The sequence below is a fragment of the Chelonoidis abingdonii genome, chromosome 1 (genome assembly GCF_003597395.2).
Source record: "Chelonoidis abingdonii isolate Lonesome George chromosome 1, CheloAbing_2.0, whole genome shotgun sequence".
NCBI lineage: Eukaryota > Metazoa > Chordata > Testudines > Testudinidae > Chelonoidis > Chelonoidis abingdonii.
Window position 1 is genome coordinate 294,905,332 of NC_133769.1, and position 26,461 is coordinate 294,931,792.

The 26,461-nt window shown below is 38.9% G+C and overlaps 1 protein-coding gene across 3 annotated transcripts in view; it reads left to right on the plus strand.

The window, feature by feature from the left end:
* Positions 1-26,461, plus strand: part of DACH1 (dachshund family transcription factor 1) — a 457,196-nt gene that overhangs the window by 315,268 nt on the left and 115,467 nt on the right. For 2 of the 3 annotated variants that reach the window (XM_075061553.1, XM_032794126.2), the window contains 2 exons: positions 17,401-17,536; positions 19,475-19,609. In XM_075061553.1, coding sequence (XP_074917654.1) covers positions 17,401-17,536; positions 19,475-19,609 — 271 coding nt within the window. Of the gene's footprint in view, positions 1-17,400; positions 17,537-19,471; positions 19,610-26,461 lie in introns of all 3 variants that reach the window. The other variant, XM_032794125.2, reaches the window with a different exon arrangement.

Below are 26,461 nucleotides of genomic sequence, written 5' to 3' on the forward strand. Positions count from 1 at the left end.
AAAACTATAAGTAATAAATTTAAAACCTCTACCTGCCCCAACCCCCCCCCCCCAATATCTCTTTATATTGCTCTGTGTCATCATGAATTCCGTAGCTAGCACGATAATACATTGTAGCATCAAGGGGATCCAAATAAATGAGACCAGGCTAGCTTGTCTTTAAAACCAACAATTTTTTTAATCCAGCTGGATTCTTCATACATTGATGTCTATCTCTCTGACAGCTAAATACAAACACTTCCACCCTAAGAACAGTTTCTCATTCTCTTTCCAATCCCTGAGCCTATTTTCAATTGCACCCCAGCTATTTGGGGAGAGAAACCCATATTACAAATGAAGGCAAAGTTTTTTCAGATGGGAGCTAATTTTCAGTGCCCCAATTTTTGGGTGCCTAAGTTGAGACATCTTAAAGACAAATAGTTTTCTACTTGTCACTTGAAAATTAGTAAATTTTAAAAATCTTGACCTTTTTATGTGTGTGTGGGGGGGTGACCTGCATAACTTATTCCAAAAGAAATCAGCTATCCTATATTCATGCTATTAAAACCTTCATCATAACTGTCAAATTTTGTGTAGCTCCATGTGACATTTTATGCAGATTATTTAATGAGACAATTTGCATAGTTATGTCTAATTTGCATATTGTTCTTTATGCCATCTTTTAAAAAAACATGTGGATTTATGTTATTTTTAAAAGCGCCTAAGTGACTTATGGCTGAATTTCCATTTTCAAAAAGGTCTTGAGTCACTTAGGTGGTTTTGAAAATGTTGCTATTATGGCTTGTGCAGCTCTGGTTACTGAAGCCACTGGTTTATCTACAGGGCAGCAGGGCAACCTTCCCCACACATCACCATGTCAACATGCCTCAATCCTCATTTGGGGGACCTTCCTTTGCAAGTCACAGAGACAGCTCAGTCTCCATGGCCCATGAAGTTCTTGGCCTCTGCTGAATCTGCCAATTTATGCAAAGTGTGGTGCTGAGTTTGTGATGTAGGAGCTGTGACTTATCTCATACAAAGAACACCAAATGTTCATTAGATAGGTGCAGTTTTTAATCCCTACTGAGGTGAGCTGGATTCATGCTGGTTACCTACAGGAAAAAGGCTCTAAGTGTCACTAGCAATGTCCTGAGGCTTCCAGTTCCCTAATATGTGTTAACGTTACACATCATCAAATTCTGACCTCTTAGGAATCTGCACAGTCAGAGTACTGTCTTCAGTCATTGTCAGACAAACCCTGTAATATGTGGCCCACCCTATTTTTAAAGCGACATCTCCCATTAACCAAAACACGGACACTAAAAATACAGTAATAAAGCAAATATTAACAGAACATCTAAATTCACAGTTCAAATAATAGCTTGCTATATAAAATAATTTCAACAGGAATGTGAGGAGCCTAGATAAATGTACGTATGTTCCCTCCGCCCCCAGTTGGTCATCAGGCAAGTCTGAGCCCACAAGAAAGAAAAGAGAACAAACCAGATGTGACACGTTACTCATCACTCTTAATGGAAGGTGCTTAGATACTGTGGTGATGAGAGCAGTAGAAGAACCTACATGTAATAGACTAGAGCTTTCAGATCTCCTGCGCAGCATTCTGTTTCATCTATAGCAGTCCTGGTAATATAGATATAATATCCTCTTTTATGAGGAGCAGCCCATAGAGGGAAACACAACACATGCTTTGTCACTGGGTCACACTGTTATTTCTGAATGAGCACTAGAATGTTGGGTGTAACAACAAATTTTTATGCCATCTGCAGTGATTTAACCTGAAATCCCCAGATCTTAAAGCATGGGTTGTTGTCTAGCCATTAGAGAGGGACAAACATCCAAACTGTGTCAGCATGTGTTGGACAAGCACATAATTTGGACCATTTCTTTTAAAAAGTCATGTGGAAAAGCTGGTAAGATTTGGGTGTCTCTTGGGTTTTGTTCCCAGTAATGATGGCTCCAACTTCTGAATTATGTGTAAAACGAATGAAATATAATTGCCTATGCTGAGGTTGGGTCATTAGGCCTAACTTAATAATGATTGTGAAGTGTAGAGAAATAGTAAGAGTATTCTATAGGTGATCAGGGATTAGAACTAGTGGTCACATAGCTCAGTATACTTTCCTCAGTGTGCATCACACCATCAAACAATGCCTTAGGCCACATGCAGAGATAATATACATGAAATAAATTGCTGAGCCTGTGATGCATATATTTGTCTTCCACTGATTCATGCTGATAAAAGTTTTATATTGCCCCATCATCAGTCCATATTTCTCTATCAGAGAAGGTAAATAGGTGACAAATAGGCACCATGGTTTATTTTAATATTATGGATATAGATTAAGAAAGTAATTATAATCATGGAAGCGAAAGCTATCATATATCTCTGTAGTGGCATTATGGTGCTATCATAATGCTGTACATGCTTCTTATACTACTGTGTCATGATGGTCATGGAGTGAGCCTTCACACTAGCCAAATAGCAAGTGTGAAAAATCGAGACTGTCCCTATAAAATCAAGACATCTGGTCACACACTCATTTTCCTTCTGGTGCACACTTTACCATGATACTAACAAGAAAGATGGTATCACAGCATCTCTCAGCCCCTCATGATAATTTTGCTGGAGAGTTACATGTGTGGTTATTAAATCTAGTGGTTAACATTTGCACATAGGGGGCCGCAGAACTTTCCATTCACTTATGGGGTCCCAAAGCCATTCACCCTTCCATCAGATGGAGGGGTGGCCAGGTCAAATTTCAGTGCAAATTCATGTTTGCAGTGAAATTGCAAGAAAACTATAAATGGCATTTGGCATAGGAGCAGTGGCAAAAAGCCTCCCTCTCCAAACTGCCTCTGTACAGTATTTGATGAGACAACCGAAGGGGCAGCCAGGCCAAATTTCAGTGAATGCAGTTGTGGCCCGGTGCATGGAGTTGCACGGCTCACTAGCACTCTTTGATGCTGAAGCTGAGAAATACTGCCCTGGAAACTATTATTGTATGTGCCTTCAAAAGGTTTCCTTGCCTATACACAGGCAGACATCAGGATTGAAGAACTGATTTATTTAAAATAGAATCCCCTTGATTGGAATCAATGTATTAATGACCTCAGTTCCCTCTGGGTTGAAGATATACCTATCTCACAGAGCTGGAAGGGACTCTGAAAGGTCATTGAGTCCAGCCCCCTGCGTTCATTAGCAGGACCAAGTACTGATTTCCCCCCACATCCCTCAGTGGCCCCCTCAAAGATTGAACTTATAACCCTGAGGTTAGCAGGCCACTGCACAAACCACTGAACTATTCCTACATTGGAATGCCCCACTTTTTAAGGAAGGGAGGCTCCAAGGAAAAAAGGAGATGGGTGGGAGGGCATGTTTCAAAAAAGGTTGAGAAACCCTGTTCTAGCCTCATTTGCAGTAAGACATTTTTTTTAAACATTAAGTATATAAATTATTTCTCCTTGCCCTTATGAGTATCAGCTGGTATTTGGAGGGTATGGAGCTTGGGGAATTTGTTTGGGGGGGAATGGCTATTGACAGTCTACTCTGTCCCCAGTGGAGGCAAAGAAACTGTGATTTTAGCTTGTGTCCTTATGGCGCATGCAGGTAGTGGTTAAAGGACAAACTCTCTGAGCAAATATTACTAGCACCCTGCAGTGGCACTGTAAAGAGTATGTACAGTAGCATGCTACAAAGAGAAATAATATCCTAGTGCTATTGTGAGAATAAATACAGTGATGTTGTGAGGTGGGAAAACTCAAAACTACTGTTTCTGGTTTTTAATATTGATGCTAGAGGGACAAACATCACAAAGTATTATTCATTGTCAGAAAACTACTTTTTATTAGAATTTATATCCTTTCTTTTCTTTCTCTACATTTTAAGGCTTTCTGGTTTTACTTTCTCTGTCTTCTTGTTTCATTTTTTTTTCACCCAAGCTTTCATTTCGTTCTGTCTCTTTGCCTTTGACAGGAGATGGCCTTAAGAGGATTGTGAACCGAGCAGTTTTTTTTTTTTAAATTCAGTTTTCTAATCTAAGTGTCAGAGGTTATTTGAAATTAGACAAAACAAGTTTACCTTTTTCTAATTAACACAGTCTTTGAATATTGGAAGGAGTGGGACAAATTTCTACTCTTGTACATACAAGCTAATTCAATGAACTTCGGTAGAATTGTTCTGGACTTACACTGCTGTAACTGAGATCAGAATTAACATGGGAGATATTGAGTCCTGAAATGATAAACATCCTGGTTTCTTGGAGAGGAGACTTGATTTTGTAAACAGTGCCAACCTAGATGACTTGCTGACCTTTCCCTCCAATTCACCACGTCCACAGTCAGTGTTGTTATCTGTAAACTCAGAAAGCTTCAAATGCCATTCCATCACTGGGCAATATTACATTTCCAATTGATAAGAAGTTGGAATAAAACTGAGACCACATGATAAACAAATATTTTAACCATGCTAAACCGCATAAACAAGAAGATCAGACAGGAACAAAATTGTAAGGGAAGTATTGAGAAATGAACAAGTGAACAGACACCTTAGATTTGGTAATGGGCAGTTTAAGCACAAGTCTTTAGAATTAAATTTCAGAAGTTTGTGTTGTGCCCTTTCAAACATGAGATGAACATTAGATGTCCTTTTTGTAATGTAATATTTAGATATATGAGTTGGATGAATAAAAGAAATGCAGCAGCAAGCAGGGGCAGCAGATTGTGACAGCAGTGAATCACGATGAGTATGACAGCTGTGACCTGGAGATGCTTTAGACATGAGGTGTTTTTTATCACCTGTCCATGGCTTCAAAAAGCTCAGCTTGTTAGAAGTTTCAGTATATCAGATAGCTACCGTTTCTCCCCCGTACCACCCAAACAGAAAGATGCATGGAAATATGAAGGATATTGTGAAATGTATAACTCTTATTAACAATGACTTGAGATAATTCTATGTTGTGACATTTGGAAAATATCAGCAGACCAGCATCAAAAACTGCCTTGTATCAATTCAGTACGTATTCACATACATACATGTCATATATATTGTTTAGAGTGAAGAGTTACAGTAGAAAACAATTGCACTACAGGTTGAAAAAGTCACCAGCAGCACAGTAATTTTGCTAATATTCAAAAAACTCCAGACTATAATTACTCTGCCACTCCCCAAATATGCTTCAGTTTCATGTGTCCTCTGCTGAGGCTTGCTTTCGTTTACAGGATCCCTCTCACCCAGGAGTAGAACTCAATCAGCAAAATATTTAGCCAAGATGGCTGATTCAAAGTAAAACATTTCCTTTGATTTTATAGTATTTGTCCCCCAGTAATTTCAATATTTCATTTTAATTTAAGACTGTTGGGTCTACACTTCAATTCATCTGTGGGCTTAAACATTGTGTTACTATTTAATTTTATTTTTGAACTTTTTTGATTTTATTTTTTTCACGTTTGCATCATAGTGTTGCTGACAAATCTACAACAGCAGGAGAAAGGGAAGGAAATGTGTGCTATAGTCATCCAGAGCTGAAAAGCTACAACTGTATACATTTAAATTTCTCAGATACAGGCACTTTTGACCTCAAATGTGTAGCACCTGCAGAATTCCATTGTGTTGTGGCTTCTGTATATGAGGTCACATGGTCATGAAATTCTGCAGACTAGTCACTCAGTAGTTTGCAGGGTCAATGTATTTCATCAGCAAAATATATAGATAAACTTCCAGCCTAGGGATAGCTTATGTGACCTGTTGTTTAAAATAAAGAAAAGACTGCAGAGTGTGATTCTGATGGCGTAACTGCATGCAAAGCTTTGATGACAAAAACTGTTGACCACCTAGGAGAGAAGAAATGCAAAGCTGTTACAGATTTCATTACTCTGCCTTAACTGACTGGAATCTGTGAGGTAATCCCAAAGGATATTGTACATAATATGGATTGTGTACATATAAAAATGTGTGTGTGTGTCTGTGTCTGTGTACTCTGATGCTTTGGGGTTTGGTCCAGTCCAATAAGGGTTGTATCAATGCCTGCCCTGCCAACTCTGGGTGCCTTCAATGCTATGCTGCTGTGGCTCACAAATCTGAAACCAAAAGCCAGCATATGCGCAGGCAGGTCACTCCCTAGCTTTCACCACCCAGTGGCTTTTTGCAGAGTGACTCCAGCACCCTCCAAGTCTCAAATTTCCCTGATATGGTCTCCTGACAATCTGCTGAAGTTCTCATATTGTGAGTTTGAGTTACTGCATTACTTCTTATAGCCTCAGCAAGTGAGAATTTTGCTACTGCTAAAATGTGTGACAATTCTCTGATGAACAGCTTGTCTGCCTTGCCAACAAAATCTTCAGGACTCTGCCAGTCCAAGCTTTGTCTTGCAACTAACAAACAGTGAATCCCAACTTCCCCAGAGATGTCTCCCTGTACTGTCCAGCCATCTCCTGGAATACTCGCAGAAGTTATTAAGTTTGTTGTTCCTTTAAAGAGACAATACACTGCAGATCATTAATTTAACTGGAATTTGACACTTATTTCAATCACAGCACTGAATTTATTTATAGTAAAAATAATACAAGTTTATTTAACAAAAGGACATAGTTTTAAGTGACACCAAGTACAAGGAATAAAGATACAAAGGGTTACAAATAAACAAAAGTAAAATTGTGCTTCTAACACTAAAACTTAATTTTAGCAAGTTATACTTTTTGCCTGAACAGGTTTCTCAGCTATATACAGTTGCCATAGGCTTCAACGCCATTGACTGAAGAATCCAGCATTCTGTGATTTCAAGAGCTCTGGTCCTTGAATCCCCCAAGTGATGGATAGCTATGTGGTTCTCTCCCCTTTCTTTTTATAGTCTAGTTAGAGTAAACCTTTGAAACATATTCTTTAAAAACTAAGCCCAGACAAAGCTTCTCTCACCTGCTGGGATGTAGACTTCATGCTGTTTTCCCAAAGTTCATTGACCCGGCTTCAGCAGGCAGGTAGGCTTCCTGGTGTGCAATTTCCATTCCCCTGATGATTTGTATTTAAATGGGGCTTCAATTGTTTTGATTCCACACTGATTAATTTACATTGGAGACAGGATAGATAGCTGCCTTCCATTCTGTCTGGGAGAAAAAATGTTTCTCCCTGTATTTGGTCACAGACTGTAAAGCATAATATCAGTGAGTATCCTAATTTCTCATTTCACAACGATATTAATCACCAGGGTGTTGCAAGCTTTCATAAATGACCTTACTCTATACACAGTTATAATACAGTAATATTGTATACTATCAGTTGATTTGATTGGTTATCATTTGAGTTCAGACCCTCTGTCTTTGCAGTCAAAATGCTGTCTTCCTCACTTGCTAGTTTGTTGGCTGTGTTTACCTTTTATGTAAATATATCTTCATGGTTTGTTCCTGAGAACCACACAGGTCAGACAAACAAATACACAATCCTTTTTTTAAGGCAGACTGGGCTTATTTATTACTTGCCAAACACATTTTAAGAACATAATTCTAACACATATTTATAACTCTCTGTATACACCTTGTACATGCACCACACAAAAATATTAATGACCAGTGAGATATTAGATTTCCAGTGATAAATTACATGCCACTTTTTGGGTATATATCACAACAATACTGTGTTAGGTGTGATGAGTATGACAGGGCTGATAAGAGTTGCTGACACAGAGCAATGAACCACCCATGAGCCTCTGCAGCACATGCACATATAGTGAATGTATTGTAAATGTTTTCTTTTATATTTTCACTGATAAGTGAGATATTAAATGTGGAATACTGCTAGAACTGGCAATATCACAATGAAAAAATAAAAGTAATCTTATTATCTGCGCCCATGTGTATGTAAATTATAATTGCATCCAACCCCCAAAATGAGCAAAAAAACCCAATTAAAAACTATGTTAAAATATCAGTATTAATGTTGCGAAGTCAAGCAGTCAAAAGTTAGGAAATGCTGAGTCCAAATTTGCTTTTCCAATCAAATCCAGCTTTTTAAAGGAGCCATATGGACACATTCATAGGAGAAGCAAGTCCAATATAATAGACAGAAATTCTTATGAGAGTCCACACAAGCATGGACTTTGTCCCATGAGGCTTTGTGGCATTTTCAAGAACGGTTTGTATCATTGTTCGGTGCTAAATGCCACTTTTTCTCTATTTTAGTCTCTTCGAGTGTACCTCCACCAGGAGACAGGGCTTGCATCTTCCCTTATGTCACATTGGAATCCTGCATCTCTCCTTCTCTGAGTCTGTTTTCTGTAGTTCAATCTATGCATCCACTGTGATTCCTCAGTAGGCCCAACTGTGTTCAAGTCCTGTAAGTGTTCCCTGTGGGAACTATGTCTGGTGTGGAAATATAGTTAGCCAGAACAGTATTTGCAAATAAAAATATTGTTTAATATAAATAGTAGGAGCAGAGTAAGACAAGAGCAAAAGGGTTTCAGCATAATAAACAGTTTACATATATCTGTCTTGCCTATAGCATAGTTAGGCCTAGTTTATCCGGACAGCCCCACTTGTAGGGACTGGGGTTCCCTCAGGTTCCTTGCAGTCTCTATGTCTCTCCCTTCTCCTGATTTTCAAAGGTTCCCCTTTTGTTCACGGCAAAGTTCTTTGTCTCCTTGTGTCTCTTGAACCTGTTCAAACCAGTTTGTGGTTCATTAGGAATATCAGAGATGGACTTCAGTGTGGTGTTTCTCTGTATTGTCTTTTATGTACTGTAAAATAGGTGGCTATGAGAAGGATTTGTTCTTCTTCAAGTAATGTCCCTATGGGAGCTCCACTGTACAAGGTGCAACAAAACTTTCATCTACAGAGTGCTCTGCACCTTCTCAGCCATTGGTACCAACAAAGTACCGTAGACACTCCTCCACAGTACTAAATGAGCCCAGGGTACCGCATGAGCTCTGATACCCTGGAGACCTGATGGTTGGGGAAGAACCGCAATCCCCATTACTCAGTACCAGGGCCCTGTTACCGAGCACATCCTGGCACCTGAATGTCCATCTCTTTTTTTCAACACCAGATGCTCCAATCTGAGAACATGAAGTAGAGAATGATTGGTTGTTGTTGTTGTTGTTGTTTTTTACTTCAGGTAGGGCAATCAACGACTTTTTCAAAGTAACCTGCTCTTACCAACTGCTCTCAACCTCAAGACCATCAAAATCTTGAGCAGCCAGCCATGGGGAGGGAATGGGCATTTTGGCTTTGTCCTCCCCCCACTTCTTCAAAGGTTCTGGTGCCCTTGACTGGGAGGGAAATCATTGCCATAGTATTAACTGACTGAGGACAGACAAAGAGTGCCAAAGAGCAGGGATCTCTAAACAGGAGAAAGGTGAAAAGTAGCCCACAGGATGACGATTATGCAAACTGCAAAAGGGTCCAAGAAATGAATGATCAACCAGACCAGAATTAGGGAAGAAGACACAAGGGAGAACCCTGAATAGAAGGTACACTGATCAGAGATGACCTGAGAATGAATTTAGGAATTTACATCTAAAATGTTGACTGGCAGTTGCTAAGATTTACGGGAGAGTGCAGAACAAGGTAGAAACTCTTGACACATTCAGTAGTACACCATGGAGTACATGGAGGAAATCCCCCTCTTTTTCTGTTCTGAAATGGGGGAACTGGGCAGATTAACATTTTGTCTAAAAGAGCATGGATTTTTGCTTCCAGGAAAATTACAATGATAAAGGGCAACGTTATTGGGCAAAAACCTCAAGTGACAAGGGCCTAGAAGAAGTTTGATTATATGCCCAGCACTGACCCATCTCCCTTGCCTACCTTCTGAAGAGGAGCAGGGACCAACCTCATACAAATTGCTTGAGGTGCCCTCACTTGGAATGAAGAGGAGGTCTGCAAGTACAGAGTTTGAAGCCTGGACCAGCTAAACATCAGTAAGGGTGCTTTGTGGCAGGGTTCTAGAGGAAGAGTTCTGGTTATGAGGTACTTTTCCTGAGAGAATGAGATGGAGCTGCTGGATCATAATAACTGCCTGCAAAAAAGGAGAAGAGGGCTGATGAAACTCCTTTCTGTGTGAACTGGAATAGAAGGAAGGCGGCAAATAGGAAACAGAGTAGAGGAGCATTCCTCATGGGACTCCCTTCATCCAGCTTGAGAAAAGGTGATCGGATGGAAGGTCTCACAAGGTTATTTGGAGTGCGCTGGAACACAGATGGAATGGGTAGTGATTCTAGGGGTGATCATCACAACCTCATAAGTCCTGTAAAACAAGAGACTGTATACCTTTTTGTGTCCTCTGGAAATGTGACTACATCCAAAGATTATGTGGAATGTGACCTTTTCTTGATCCTGTGGCATGGAGGCTGACAGGAAAATCTAGATCCTGAAACGAAATGGCTTTGAGAGTCCTTTTCCCATTTATCAGAAGCCACATGAAGGAGGACAGAGAGTACCAGGAAAATATCTTAATTAATTAATTAAAGAGATGGGAAGATTTTATTGTGAAAAGGCATAGCCACACATGGAGAAGGAAGGCCAGGATAAAAGAAGAATGGAAGACGTCTCGTGATCAGCACAATCTATATGAGGACTGAGGGGACTGACCGATCCAGGTGATCAATTCATTTTAAAGAGACTGGATATTGTGAGTCTGAAACTTCTAATACCAGGGAAATAAAGGTGTGAGGAAGGATGCTCCATCTCCTCTGGGGTAAAAGACAAGTGCTTCCTGGTGGGAAGATTATGGGGCCAAATGAGGTCGGTACCAGATTTTCAAATGCTCAGGATCCACATCTGGGACCAAATTTTTAAGAGCTAAGCTCCCATTTAGGCATCAGAATAAGGACCAGATTTTCAAAAGGGTATAGCACCCAGCAGATCCCATTGTGACACTTACAACTAGCTCTTTTGAAAATCTGACCTCTTATTTTGGTGCCTAAATGAGAGCTGAGCTATTTTGAAGAGCAAGCCCTTATTGTATTTGACTTTAGGGGTGCTTGTAGGCAAAGTTATGCCATACTACTAATAGCTAATAGTTTAAAAGGTGTCCTAAAATGCCCAGGAGAGTTGCTGGATCGCTGGCTGGATCAGTGCTTTCTAGAATTCTGTAAGGCTGAAAAGAAGAGGGTAGAGTGGGGTTTATGTGCTACATATGATAGACAAATCTTTGCCTCTGGTTTCCTTCTCAGTGAAACCTGTCTGTAAGCCTGTCTTCCCATTGCCAGGCAAGATTGGAGAAAAAGGACATATGCCAAACATTTCTCAGTAGCCACAAAAAAGAAATGTGGGAGGTTACAGATAACTGGATAAAAAGCAAATGTTCAGTGATCATTAAAGATGGAAATAAGAGTGATCCTGGTAATTACAAACCCTTATATCTAACATTTATTACCAATAAAATAATGGAGTAAATATCCAAAGAAGACAAATAATTAAACATCTAGAACCATGAGCAATACTCAATTTTAAAGGGGTATGAAGCAAATCCTAAATAACCAGAGTAGAAGAGAAATCTATTTGCATGCTCCAAGATAGAAGCTTATGGCCTAATTATAAAGTTGCAGAGCTGACTGTTTCTTTTTAACAAATTTCACTGGCTTTCGGTAATCCACTACAATTTTGTGGTGACAAGTTTTTAGAAATGCCATTGGATTAGTGGCTCTTGCTCAACAAAATTAATTCGCTTCTGGGTAGAACCAGAAAATGAATGCTTGAAGTGAAAGTAGTACATATAATGGCCAAGCATATCACAGAGGGAGGATCTGTGGCCATTAAGGAGATAGTTATAGCTGCCTGGTCTTCTGCATGGAGGTTTCTCTAATGTGTGCCAGCTAGCAATGTTCTCCAAAGGACCATCTATCAAAAAGAGATTGCTGGAGTTCACAGCACTGCAATGATACACAATCTCTCCTGCCGTTGGCATGCCTCCGCTAGGTCCCTGACTCTCTCACTGTTCTGGAAGTTCCAGGTGAGAGGTCAGGACCAGCTTTGGAATCCTTAGCTATGAGTCTATGACTTGGACCTAAATGACTCAGAGGTAGTAGAGTGTGGAAGAGAATCTTCCCCAATATATCTGGCTTTTAGTAAAGCTTCTGGTATGCATTGGAGCAGTGGTGGGCAACCTGTGGCAGGCCACCAGACAGTTTGTTTACATTTGCACAGCTGGCCGTAGCAACCAGTGGCTACGAGTTCACCATTTCCAGCCACTGTGAGCTGCAGGAAGCGGTGCGGGTTGCAGGGATGTGCTGGCTGCAGGTTGCCCACTAGTGCATTAGACACCCGCAGATTTTGCCACTGGAAAATGTCCCTCTTTTATAACAATGGTGGGAGCAGTAATGCAGACAGGGTGTCAGCCACAGCCTGCAGCTTGGTCTATACTTCAATGGAGTTGAATTGATAAAGATGGGAATAAATTTTAGAAAAAAAATATGTAGACATAAGACATTCACAAGGCCCTGGAAAGAGTCACTTTCAGAGCCAGGATTAAAATTCAGGAAGTTTTGACTCTTCTTCCTCTAATTTAGATCTATTAGTCCCAAAGTAGTGTTTCACATCAGTCAAAAGACAGCTATTACAGTGTATTTTGTTGAAGTCTAGTCTGATTTATTAACTGAACATGTTTTTATAAATATCCTTTTTTAAAAGTTTTTAAAATAAAGTGTTTTTGAAATGTAAGTTTACCTACATCCATCTTTTTCTCCACAAACACCCTGGTGAAAAGACAGAATAACATTCCTATATTGATATTCCAGCACCATTAGTTTATTAGTATGCCCTTTTTAGAGCAACGGAGTATTTAAATTTATTATTACTAGCATTTCCATTTATTATTGCAGCTAGCTTTAATAAAGACAGAAAATTACAAGAGATTGTATATTATTGATTGGTGGAGTTTCAAAGCAAGACTATAAAGCATTGAGCTGAGGTATTACATTAATTATACTCTTGCCTAAGCATAGTTCAGTCCCTTGTCTGTTGAGGTCAAAGAGTATTCCACAAATGAACTGATAAACCCAGTTTACATAGTTCCATCATAGACTTTCTCTTGCTATGTCTTATTACATGTGAATAAAACTCATTATCTGGTTTGTTTCAGTAATAATTATATTAGTTAGTCCTATGCATTTCTTCTGCTCTCTGCCTCTTATAATATATGCTGTAATAGCACACATAAATAAATAGGGTAAGCAAATTAAGTGGTTTAAATAAATTAATTTATTCTGAAACTCTGTATTCAAATCTTATATGTTCACTGGATTTCATTTTAATGAAACCCTTCAAAGACCAATACGTTGTATGCCAAACAGTGAAATTATATATTAAATTAAATTATTAGTTATGGTCTGTTTCAATTTATACCAAATTTGTACACTGTGAATACTTAAATCCTCCTAAATCTAAAGAAATATATCTTCTATGTTCTGAGAACATCTGCATTCTAATCCTCCACTTGACTACTTGGTTCATGGGCATATAAACACACTCAGACTCATAATAAGCCTAGAGCTATGATGCAGTTAAACTTTCCTCATCAATGTTTTTAACTTAAAAAATAAAGACTATTAAAGTGGAATCCACTTACATGTCTTGATACATTGTTCTAAAAGGTCCTCACCCTCTCCATTAATAGGCCCATTGAGTCCCTGTGCAATCACGACAGCCTGCATAGCAAACGTTCACAGTCAGGGCTGTAGCAACAAAGAACGTGGCCCCCTCCGAACATATGTCCGGGGCCCCTTACCAAAAAGGTCAACGGCATATTTCGATGACTTTGCCGCGTCTGAGATCACAAGATTCCAAGTGTGAGCTCCATGTAGTACATACAAGGCACGGTCATTTATTTCCAGCATGCGGGCTTGAACTCCTTTATTCTTTCCTCTCATATTTGTGCCATTATCATAAGCTTGGCCTCTCATGTCAGCAATGTCTATTCCTAAGTTGTTTGCCTTTTCAAGAAATGCTTCCAATAAGCCCTCGCCAGTTGTATCATAAACATTAAGAAAACCAACAAACGTTTCACAAATATTGACGCCATCTTCGCTGTTGCATTCAACAAAGCGTAACACCACAGACATCTGTTCTTCATGTGACACGTCAGGAGTACAGTCCAAGATAACTGAATAATATTTTGCTTTTTTAAGCTGTGCTATGTTGGCCTCTTGAATGTTACTGGCAACAAGTTGAATCAGCTCATTTTGGATCTGTGGACTGAGGTACTGAACATGTGTCTCTGCCTTCTTAATCCTCTGTAAAAGTTCGCTGAGGACAGTATCATACTTTGCAAGCAATTCAAACAGTCCCAAAAAGTTGCCATTCGAAGGATCGCCGAGCTTTTCATTACTTCCTCGAAATGCCAAGTTTCTTTCGGACAAGAAAATAACGACATCAACCATGCGTTTGACAACATTTCTCCAGAAATCTCTTTCTTTCAGAAAAGCCTGCAATTCGAGTTGGTCAATAGATGTACGGTTTACTATGCCTGACCGAAGGTCAAACCATTTCACCATACAGTCTTGATGACCTTTGCCTGTTTCATGCTGCTGAAGTCTTTTTGACAGTGCTTTCCAAGCAGATGTTCCACGACGTAGCGGTATGTCGCCAGTGCCAAATAATTTACAACAAAAACAAAAAATGGCATCTTTCTGAACTGAGTACATTAACCATGAACGTCTTATTTTCTCGCCATTTGCCATGGTTCGATAGAAATGAGTACTTGTGAACCTCCGTCTTTCCTCGTTAAATGGAAATTCGTAACTTTCATTCTGCTGCGGTGGGCCACGTGCAACAATGTCACACACTTGCCTGTCCGATATTATAGACGGCCAATCTCCTGGATCATCAGTCAGTGGTTCAGATTCAGATACTTCTTTCCCGGCAGCAGCTGGAATATCTGTCACAGTTTGTTTGGTAGAACAACTGGATTCACCTTCGACCTCACTTGAAGCACTTCTGGATACTTCTGGATACGATTCGTCGCTGCTAGCACTGTCCGTTTCATGTGCCTGTACCTGTACGTTGGATTGCAGCGCAAAATACGTTGACAACTTTGGAATTTTCTCAAGTTCCTTCTCGGCATCTTTTGCTGCCTTTCGTTTACTAGCTCCGCTCTTATACATTCTCTTAGACATCACAAAGCACGCTTCTGCGTTGGAAACGATAAAAAACTAAACAACTAAATTAATAACATTTATCCGCCGACCGCCATTATGAACGCAAATACACATTCTTTGAATGGGTCCAATTAAAATTTGAAACTGACTGACAGACAACTGATGTAGCCAATAGCATTATGATGTATCATAATGACTTCACGGTTTTGTCAGTAAAACCGACATGGATTGTGCAATAGCGTCAATAAATGTCACTTACCTAGTTATACCTTACAGTTTTTTTGCCACTTTTAGGGGCCCCCTTCCTTGCGGGGCCCCCTCCGGTCGGAGGGTACAGAGGGTGCTCGCTACACCTCTGTTCACAGTAAACTTTAACCTGAGCAGTTTTTTTGATTAGTATAAATAGATGTGTTGTTCATTTCCTTTGGAATGCAGTCACCAAACCAAATGTTCATCCAGCTACTATGTGTGCTGTATAGTGACCATTAGAGCTGTTGGAGATTCTGTCTGGGGTTTAAGGAAGAGCAGCATGTTCTTTCTGCAAGAGGCTCATATACTTTAACAGCAGCAATCTTTCATGTTTGCCACTAACGCAAACAGAAGTTGTATTATTGAATTATGTCAGAAATAAAATTGCTTGGAAAGCAATAGGGAAAAATTAAGTTTCTGTTTTTTGTCAAATTTCTGATCAGGATTATTCAGGAAATCCTGACTTTCAGTGAGAGAAAATGAAATGATCTGCTCAATTAATGTATATCTGAGAAAAGTCAAATATAGAGAGTACTTCAAAGAACTTTTAAATGGATATTTAGAAATAAAATAGCATCCTCAATGAATGATAAACTTCTTTAAATGGAATTTTTTTCCTATAATTTTTTTTAAGCCTAAAATACATTATATACCTTTATTTAAACTCCTTTGGGGATCTGTAAGTCAAGCAGAAAAGTTAGCACAAAGGAAGCTGTAGGGTTCCAAGCACTTTTTGGAAATCTAATCACTTGTTTAAGTGACTAATTGGGAACTGAGTTCCTCTGAAAATCTGCAGTGAAATCCTAGCTTCAGTGAAGTCAATGGGGCCAGGATTTCACCCTGGTTGTTTAGGCCCTGATCCTGGAAAGATTAAAACGCATGCTTAACTTTACACACTTTCAGTCTGATCCAACTCCCATTTAAGTCAATGGCAGCCTTTCTGTTCATTTCAGTGAAAGAAGGATCAGGGCCTGTGATAGTTCCTTTAAATTTAGTGAGGAAAAAGAAAGAGGAGAGGTTATTCATCTGTACAGTAACTGGAGTTCTTTAAGATGTTTTGTTTCTATGGGTGCTCCACCACCCAACCTCATTCTCCTCTGATGTGAAGTCTTACTTCGACTTTATGGTTGAAAAGGAACTGGAGTGGTGGTCTGCCCTCCTTCTATACCCTCACACTGGAGCATGAGGATGTGTTTGATGCAGGCACAGCTAAGTAAAATCTCTGATCAAGTGTGTAAGGGCATGTGCACGTGCTAAGGTGGAGTATTAAAGCATCTCAAAGAACTCCAGGTTACCGTACAGGTAAGTAATTTCTCCTTCTCCAGTAGCAACACTCACCTCCCTTTGTTCATACTTTTTGCACCAAAGCTGCATAAATATCAGTATTTCTGATTCTTATATTAACTTCCAGTACAGATTTTTTTTACCAACACAGGCCCAGCCTACTTCAGAAAGGATTCATTCAAAAAATATTGAGTACCTATGAACACAATACATTTTCTCTGCAACTAGTTAGTATGTCAAAAGCTTTCTGCTGTAGCTGTTTTATTTATTTAGTGCCAGATTGTGAGTATTTTACTCATCCGATAGTCCCACTGAAATGAATGTGACCATTTGAGGAGTAAGGTTCTCAACATATGAGTAAGGATGTCACAGTTTTGCCCTTATTTATTTATAAAATTATAATAGCATCCACTTTCTCACGATACTGGTTACTACAATCACTTAAAACAGCCAAAATACATTTTTTTTCAAACATAACTCCATGACATAAAAAACAAGCTGCTGTTAAATATAGTTGAGAGAGTCAGTGAAAAAGCCTGACTCAATGGTTAAGTCTTTTGCTGCATTATAGAAGTCAGGCTCTGGTGTTCTAGAGGTATGAACCTTTCTCTGAGAATCCCATACCACAAGTCCTGGAGAGCTCAACCCCAGGAATAAACAAGAGTAACTGAGCAGAGTGGGATTAGATATTGCTCAAATAACAGAGAGCTCCTGTGGAGAAAATGATGTTTAATAAACAGGAGAGCTGTTGTCTTTAATTGGTTATCTTGTTTTTTGGGGGGTGTAGGAACGTGTTCCAGACAGCCCATCTCCTGCTCCTTCCCTTGAAGAAGGTCGAAGACCTGGCAGCCATCCATCATCTCATCGAAGCAGCAGTGTGTCCAGCTCACCTGCACGGACTGAGAGCTCATCAGACAGAATCCGTAGGTCACATTCTTCTCCTTGTCACCATTTTAGATTTGATTAAGTTAAGCTATTTTTTTTCTAATCAAAAAACCTTAATTCTAATTAGATCTAGATGTAGTATGTTCTGAAGTTCAGCTGCAATAGCTATTGCCCAACATTAAGTTCCCCAGTTTACAGTATCATAATGTATGATGCTTCCTTAATAGGTATTGATGAAAATTGCCATTATGTCATATTAAGCATAAAGATATAAACTATGAAACAGAATTGAAGTGAGAAAGCAATTTGCTAGACTAGTTTCAGAACTGAACATATACAAACTGTGACACATTTATGTATTTTACAGTTTTATTTAATCCTATTACCCTAGTTGGACTTCTATATTAAAGCTGACTTAAGAAGTGACATTTTATGGGATAGTTCAGTTTTTAAAAAAACAATTCTAGGTGAAATACATTTAAAAAAAATCTGCACAAACATTAGGGTGGGGAATGTGATACAAGTAATATTTTCACTTTAGAACTCACAAGGGATAGAATCAAATTAAACTGTGAAATTTGGTGAAATTGTTCTGAAGGTTCCATGACTAGGATTTGTGCATCCCTGGAATCCGAGGTACTCCAGTTCAGCAGCCTGGAAATTGAAGGTTTAGACCATATTATTTTATGCATATTAAATTCAATTTATTTTACCCTGTCCACACCTTTTCATTTTTTGCTAGGTTGCAGACTCTTGTATTAACACTTTACTGCATTGCTGAAGTTGTCGGTTGGTGAAACCGAAGGTTTTTGTCCCTTAATAAGAGACAGTTGAGATTTTTAGCTCCTGTGTAAACACAGGGAGGCATTTTGGGATGCTAATTAGATAAACACATTAGATGGATGTTTCAGGCTTTCTGCAGACTCAGGAAGGTAACACTATATTGGTTTAGACTTGAATCATATTTTCAAAATTATTTTCATAATCATGAGTAACAAAAACAGTTTTTAAAAATGAAATTGTAGATTGTAGAGCAAAATATTACAACAATGCCTGGATTCTGTGGTAAATTCCATAGTCACAGAATAGCAGCAGAGGTCAGAAGCTCTCCATATTGTCCCTGGGGTAACAGAGTTCCTCAGTCACTGCAGACAATTTTTTAAATTTTAAAATAAAACACCTAGTTCTGTTCCACTTTCAACCCCGCATCCCATTTCTAATAACTGCTTCTCTATGTGTGGTACCTGCAGGAGCAAGGTGGCTGCTTGAGAAATAGGGATCAAATCCGAGAAAGGAGTGGAGAGCTAATCGACAGGAGTTCCCTGAACCTCATTCTTAGGTTATTTGTTTTTGCCATTGCTTTCTGGGCTAGTTTTTTTCTCAGAATGTGTCAGCTTCTTGCCCAGCTGGCTTATATGGGATTCTCTGGCTTTTGTGCCTCAGAAGGCTGGGTTTAAGGGGCCAGCTGAATGGAGACAATAGAAATTAGATATGGAAAGGACCTACCAGACTAGCTAGCCAGTCTGCCTACCATTTCAGGATTATTCTCTATGGTGTATTTGCTTTCTTACATGAGAGGCATCAGTGCTTTTAGCCTATGGAATTTAGGATACTAATATACAGTTTTTGTCAAATCAAATTTAAAAATCTTATTCATCTCTCATGAAGCTTCTCCAGTAGTACTTGGCCCTGAGTTTCAGCTCTTATGTAGTGTTTTAAAACATGCTGTGCAACCCAAGATGCCAAAGTTAGCAGCTTTAAATGAAGCATTGAATCGAAAGAATTAGTGGGGAAAAGGGGCTCCCTCTGAGTGCATTTAATATTACTAATTAAATGACATTAAGGTTATTAGTTTTCTTGTACAATTGAGACAGTATCTAAAAAATACAGATATGAGTAATATTATTAAAATTATTGTTAGTGTATGTGTGTTAATATTATTGTTGGTTTTATGTCTCTGTGTCTATGACTAGCAGCTGTACATCAGAATGGGCTATCCATGAACCAGATGCTGATGGGTTTATCACCTAACATCCTACCTGGCCCTAAAGAAGGTGATCTGGCTGGTCATGAGGTTGGACATGAGACAAAAAGAATACAAATTGAGAAAGGTAACATGGATTTTATACTCTTATGGATTTTATGTCCTTATGATATTGATATAAATATATATATGATAACCTGTTCTCAGAATCTTCATGGTATTTATTATTCATTATTATTTTATTATTAAATATTAATTTATTATTATCATCATTATTGTTTATTTTATTAATGTTATGGCATAAGTGAGACCCTAAATGGTTTTTCTGTCTCTTCTCCTACTTTATAGTCTAGTAAGGAGTATGATATTGTTGATAATAGCTATAAAGAAAAAAACTAAATACATATTACATAGAAGGATAGATATAACAAATGTAGGCCTGAACTATTTCCTCATGATCTAGGTAAATGACTGCACCAGTATATGCAGTATTGTTGTAGCCGTGTTGGTCCCATGCTATCAGAGAGACAAGATGGGTAAGGTAATATCTTTTATTGGACCAAATTCTGTTGGTGAGACAAGCTTTTGAGCTCACACAAAACTCTTATACTTCTTCTCCTGTTAAGGTGCTTGTATTTAGCAGTGACACTCTGAGTTAGTTTCCCAGACCTGAAGAAGAGCTCTGCAGTTTTTGTAGTGTTTTCATGAGAGAATGATTTTAGATAATTGTTACATTTATAATCCTCCAACAAAAAATATCAGTTGCTAAAAATAATTTTCCATGTGATTGACTCTGATGAACTGATTTTCAGAGGTGCTGAACACCATGGATATTGGGCCATACATGGGGAAAAGGCAAGAGTAATACTCAGCTGCAACAATACCCAACAGCTTAAAATGAGACTGCTGCATATTAAGTAATTTATTTTCAATTTAATTGACTATCTGACTTCAAATGTATGAGTTAGATTAATGGCCTATTAGTGTTTCTATTAATTGTAATACCATTTCATCATGTTGTGTGTACAAAGTTGTTATGTTCAATGTATACTAGAAATATTAACTGAATTCTTCAGTGTTTAAAAGAATTATATTTCACACAGAATTTTTACTGAAACTACACTTAAACATTGAGCAAGCTTTATAGAGCTGGAAAATGGTATCAGTGGAAGAGGAGTTAGAAATAGGAGCTGTTTCCCTTAGTAAAAACATTCTCTGGGAAAGGTGAGTCAGAAGAAATTAGCTCTTTGGGATAGGTGCAAAATGTAAGAGCCATCACTTTAATACAGCTGGATTGATTGGCTGCAACAGTAATAGCTATAAGAACTTACCTTTTCTGTCCTGTGTCTGAACACTGAGATATGAAAAGAGAATTAAAATCTGGACACTTCTGTTCTGGACAGGTGGCATCTTCATTAAGATTATCCTAAAAATAATGGACACAACATTTCTTTTATATAAGCCATTAATTTTTGTTCATTACACTCACAACCCATGTTAGCTACTTATATGCCCCACTTAGCCTCCGCAAATGGTATCCCTACTGAGACGTATGATGTGATCAAATAGGCTTGTTTTGAATTTCAGTAAATGTTTCAATTTTAGCCCACTGATGTCGCACATTTTTCCTGTGTAATCTAGAAAACAGCAGTACATATTGGGAATTGTTACCATTTGTCTTATAAAAAAATTAAAACAACAGGAACATGACTTTAGTTTCTAGTGGTTTCCCAAACGTGTTTCCCCAAGCGGCCACCAGTTCAGCTTCCCTATAAAATTTGTTCTTTTTGAAACTGCTGAAGATTCTCTTTCTTTAACAGTCATTGTTTAGGTCAAAGCTTCTATTTTTCCTTTTCTTTCTTTCTCTCTCTTTCTCTCTGTTCCAGCCTACTGAATTAATGGTAAATATTCATGGACTATCTAGATTGATAGGGCATGCTAAATTAAAAATTGTTTTCTGTCATGACCACATTTATCATATCTCTCATACCAGCCCTCTAACTTTTATACTAAACTTATCTGTATTAAAACAAGTGATTCCATTCACAGATATTTGTGGAGATGGTAATTATCTGTTAGTGTCGCTATAGCCCTGACATTCAGATCCGCAGCTTGCTGCTACCACCTCTAATCTGTCAAAAGGCAATTATATATATATATATATATATATATAGCATTCAAATACTCAGCCATTGTCTGAATCTGCCTTGTTCTTGTCACCTGACTTTAAAAAAAATTGTAAGTTTTGAATATGAGTCGTTAAGCATTTATGCATTACTCTGTTTTCTTCTGAGACATATTTGTGTCAGTCCATCAGTTGGAACTAGAATGACTTTTAATTATAGCTGTGAGAACTTGGGAAATCCCACCTGGTGAAGAAGCCTCTGTCTCTTTTCTTCCTTCTCCCTCCCCCAATTTTTTTAAACCGAAAAGCTCTCCAAGGTCCTGAGCTTAGGGAGAAATTAATTAAAATTTAAATATGAGAAAAAGTTATGGTAATGAAATCTAATAAAGACACTGTATTTTAAGAAGGTCCAAGAGAAGCCAGAAGGGGCCAATCATGGTTGATTCAAATGATGTGCCTGGTCAAGGAAAGAGAATATCATGTGTCTTGGGCAATATAATGAGCTAATCTACCTGCTCTGCACAGTACAGTATAGCATAATAACTATAGATTCAATGTATATGTAGCTTCATTTTGCTTGATGTTAATAGACATCAGAACAAACAAAGTAAGTATTTTTTTCACATAATGCTTGATTGACCTGTGAAACTTATTACCAGCGGATGTTGTGAAAGCAAAATTTATATCTGGATTAAAGAAAGAATTATATATGTTAACAGAGAATAGGTTTATCAATGACTATTAGACACTAAAGTCAGGGATGCAGTCCCATGCTCTGGGTGTCCCTAAACCTCTAACTACCAGACTCTGGGACTGGATGACAGGAAATGGATAAGTTGATGATTGTCCTGTTCAGTTCATTCCTTTTGTAGTGTCTGGCATTGTTCACTGTCAGAATACAGGATATTGGGCTAGATAGACCATTGGTCTTGACCCAGTGTGGCCATTCTTATGCTTTAATTCCCCTTTCAAAATATTGTTATCTATCTGTTTAATTGATCCATTTGTTTAATTGATTCTATTGCTGTCTACTTCTAAAGTCGATTCTGTCGTAGGGCCTGGTTTTGCAAAGGACTGAGTGACCTCAACTCCCACTGAAGTCAATCTACCATTAACACAATGGGAGTAGGATTGGACTCCATTGGCTTAATCCATAGCCTATGAATATCAGTGGAAAGATTACCATTGGTTTCAGTGGATCATGGATGTGGCCCAAGATCAATACTTGTTGCAGCAAAATAGGAGAAGAACTTGTTCTCCAAAAAACTATTATGTGCACCTTTAAGAAAATCTGTAAGTCTACACTTTCAGTATCCATGCTTGCTCATCAGAGAGTAACAAATTTTCCAACTATACTGAAAGTGTACTTCAAAATTGCAAATGATCCTGGGAAGGAGGTTATTTGAAGAGTTTGACAGCAGTTATCATTAAGACAAGTTATCATCATTTCAGCAGCCTGTAAGTTAGGAATCCTTTCATGATGCATAATTTTTTTAAAAAAAAATAAAATAGGATTGCACAAAAAGATCAGCATTATGAGTGGTAGAGAGTGTGTGTTCTCAAGACCAATTGATTTCTTTTTAACTGAGTGCCAAAGCTAAGACTAGGAGCTGCTGCAAGTAATAAAAAAAAGTGGTCATGGGGCACAAGAGTTGGTTCTCGATAAGCCAACATATTTTGCTGAGATACTGTGGTTACTAGGACATCAGATTAGAACCTTCTTCTGTCTGCACATACTTATAATTTTTAGATTGAAACAATCTTAGGTAAAGCCTGAATGTCATTCTTATTTTTAAATTGAATAAGTTATTTGAGGTGTTATAGAAAGGACACTCTCCTTTTGAAAACTGTGTATGCTGTTTTCAGTTTCTGTAATGAAATATTTACTACCTTAGCAACAAAAGCTAAACTAGCCTTTTCCAACATTTATTTTAACTCTGGTATTAATGGAAATTTTTCACATGATTTTCAGCAAACCTACGAGTGCGACCCCCCCCTTATAAATAAAAACATATTTTTATATATTTAATATATTTTATATTTATTTATATTATAAATGCTGGAGGTGAAGCGGGTTTGTGGGTGGAGGCTAATAGCTCCTGACCCCCCATGTAGTAACCTTGAGATCCCCGAAGGGTCATGACCCCAGTTTGAGAACCCCTGATCTACACTAACCTCCTTTAAAATGCCATAATACCTGCATTTGAGATATAACTCTCTGATAACCCCAATAACTTTCTCTTATTTGATACACATATATTTCATGCCCCTTGGGACATGACCAGTCCCAGATAGCCAGCCAGCCATCACTGCAGAGTGAAAAACAGAACCTAATTCAAATATTCTTATGACTTGACTAGATATACATCTAGCATGTTTAACCATTACACCCAACCCCCAAAAGAGCAAATAAATGTTTGTTATAAAAGTTAAGGACAAAGAAAGAGTTTTGGCATAACCGTGCATTTTCATTTACTGGAACCATCTCCCACCCAAGTCAGAAACCACATGCTCAAGAACATACATTAGGCTCTTGGCTTATATACAATTTTAATTAGTTCTCTAATAAAACCCTTTTTATGGAAGGAGTCTTGAGCAGTTGGGTTGAATTTGCATTCACAAACCTTCTACTTGTTTAATTTTTGTGTGAGCATAATTTCTCTCTCCATTTTCATCTATTTATGTACACATAGTTTTTGTGTGTGTGTCCTAATACATACTCCATATTTACATGAAGTGGAAGCAACCAAGACATGAACATAACTTTAAGTACCTACATATTGTATTTGTAACCTTGTTCTCTGTTCCCTTATTCTCATTCTGTTTTCTCTTGCTGCCACATCTTTATGTTTTATGTTGTAAATTCTGAGGGCCAGGGACTCTCTGCATATGCATTTGTACAGAACCTAGCACAGTGTGACCTTGACCCTAATTGGGGCCTTTGGGCAGTACTGCAATACTAACAAGATGATACTAAGGTATGGTATTGCCCCTTTCTAGTCCACTAAACAGGAGTCAGGGTCAGGAAAACCAGTATCACCAAAACAGCTCTTGGGCACTCTGCTTGTTGATATGCATTTCACTCAGTCCAGGAATGCATTTAGCATGTTAAGATCTGTTACCGCTCATGGACTACATATGTGAAAAAGGAAATGAAAAGTTTTTCTTAGTGGGTTGATATTCACTAAAAAGCAAAACGGAGATGAGGGTATGGCTGCACTTGAAATGTCAAAGCGCTGCTGCAGCAGCGCTTTGAGGTGCGAGTGTGGTCGCAGTGCCAGCGCTGAGAGAGAGCTCTCCCAGCGCTGCACGTACTTCACATCCTCTATAGGTGTAGCTTGCAGCGCTGGGAGCCACGCTGCCAGCGCTGCAACACTGTTTACACTGAGGCTTTACAGCGCTGTATCTTGCAGTGCTCAGGGGGGTGTTTTTTTCACACCCCTGAGTGCGAAACTTGCAGCGCTGTAAAGCGCCAGTGTAGCCATGGCCAAACTCCATTCTTATGACTTGGAAAATACTGTAGCTTCCTCAGTTAGTATTGCATTATTTGTGTGTACATTCAGGGAAGATGGTAAGATCAACACAAACTTCTTGAAGCTATATTTATAACAAAACATTTAAAAATATCGTTCTTTGTATCTTATATAAAGTAATAGAGTTTAAGGTTATCTAGTCTGACCTCCTGTATTCCACAGGCCATCAGTATGACCCAGCACCCACGTACTAAACTAAAATTAGATCAAAGTATTACAGCCTGCAGAAGATTGGGCTGTTATGTGTCATAAGGAGAGAATAGACGAGACCAAGGCACACCGGTACAAGAGGCTCCTGCAATGGCAGGGAAATCACTAAAGTGAGATATACCCAGATAATCCTGGCAAGTGACTCATACCCACAGGCTGCAGAGAAAAGTGAAAACCCCACAATGTCACTGGCACTCTGACCTGGGGGAAAATGCCTTCCATACCCCACATATGGTGATCAGCTAGACTCTGAGCATATGAGGAAGAACCTGCCAGCTGAGCACTGGAGAGAGAAAATGTCCAGTATCACCTCAGAGCCCTAGCCCATCCTGGCCAATGTACAACCTCTATCTACATGTAGCCATCTCTGATACTTCAGAGCAATGTTTCCCAAACTTGGGACGCCACTTATGTAGGGAAAGCCCCTGGCGGGCTGGGCCAGTTTGTTTATCTGCCACATCTGCAGGTTTGACCGATCGTGGCTCCCACTGGCTGCGGTTCATTGCTCCAGGCCAATGGGAGCTACTGGAAGCGGCAGCCAGCACATCCCATTGGCCTGGAGCAACTAACCATGGCCAGTGGGAGCCGTGATCAGCTGGACCTGTGGACGGGGCAGGTAAAAAAACTGGTCCAGTACGGCAGGGGCTTTCCCTACAGAAACGATGTTTGTTTGGGAAACACTGCCTCAGAGGAAGGAGACACACATGTATACACACACAGAGAATACATTGGAGGGTGGGATTCCTTCCTGATCCCTGCAGGTGGCTGGCTGAAACCATGAAGCTTATCTTTTAGGAACATAAGACAAACTGGAAATGAGCCCAAGGGCTGCTGAGCCTTGCCCCCTACCTCACTAACAGTCCTGTCATACAATCACATTCATAAATGTATTCAGCTTGCTCTTAAAATGAATTAAGTAGTTTTCCCCTACAATCTCAGCCCTGTGATGGTTAAAAACTTTCTTCTAATTTCCAGGATTCATTTGTTCACGATCTGTTTATTCCCAATTGTTCTTGTACCAACATTGGTCTTTAGCAGAGGTTCCCAAACTTGGTTCATGGCTTACTCAGGGTAAGCCCCTGGCGGACCTCGAGACACTTTGTTTACCTGA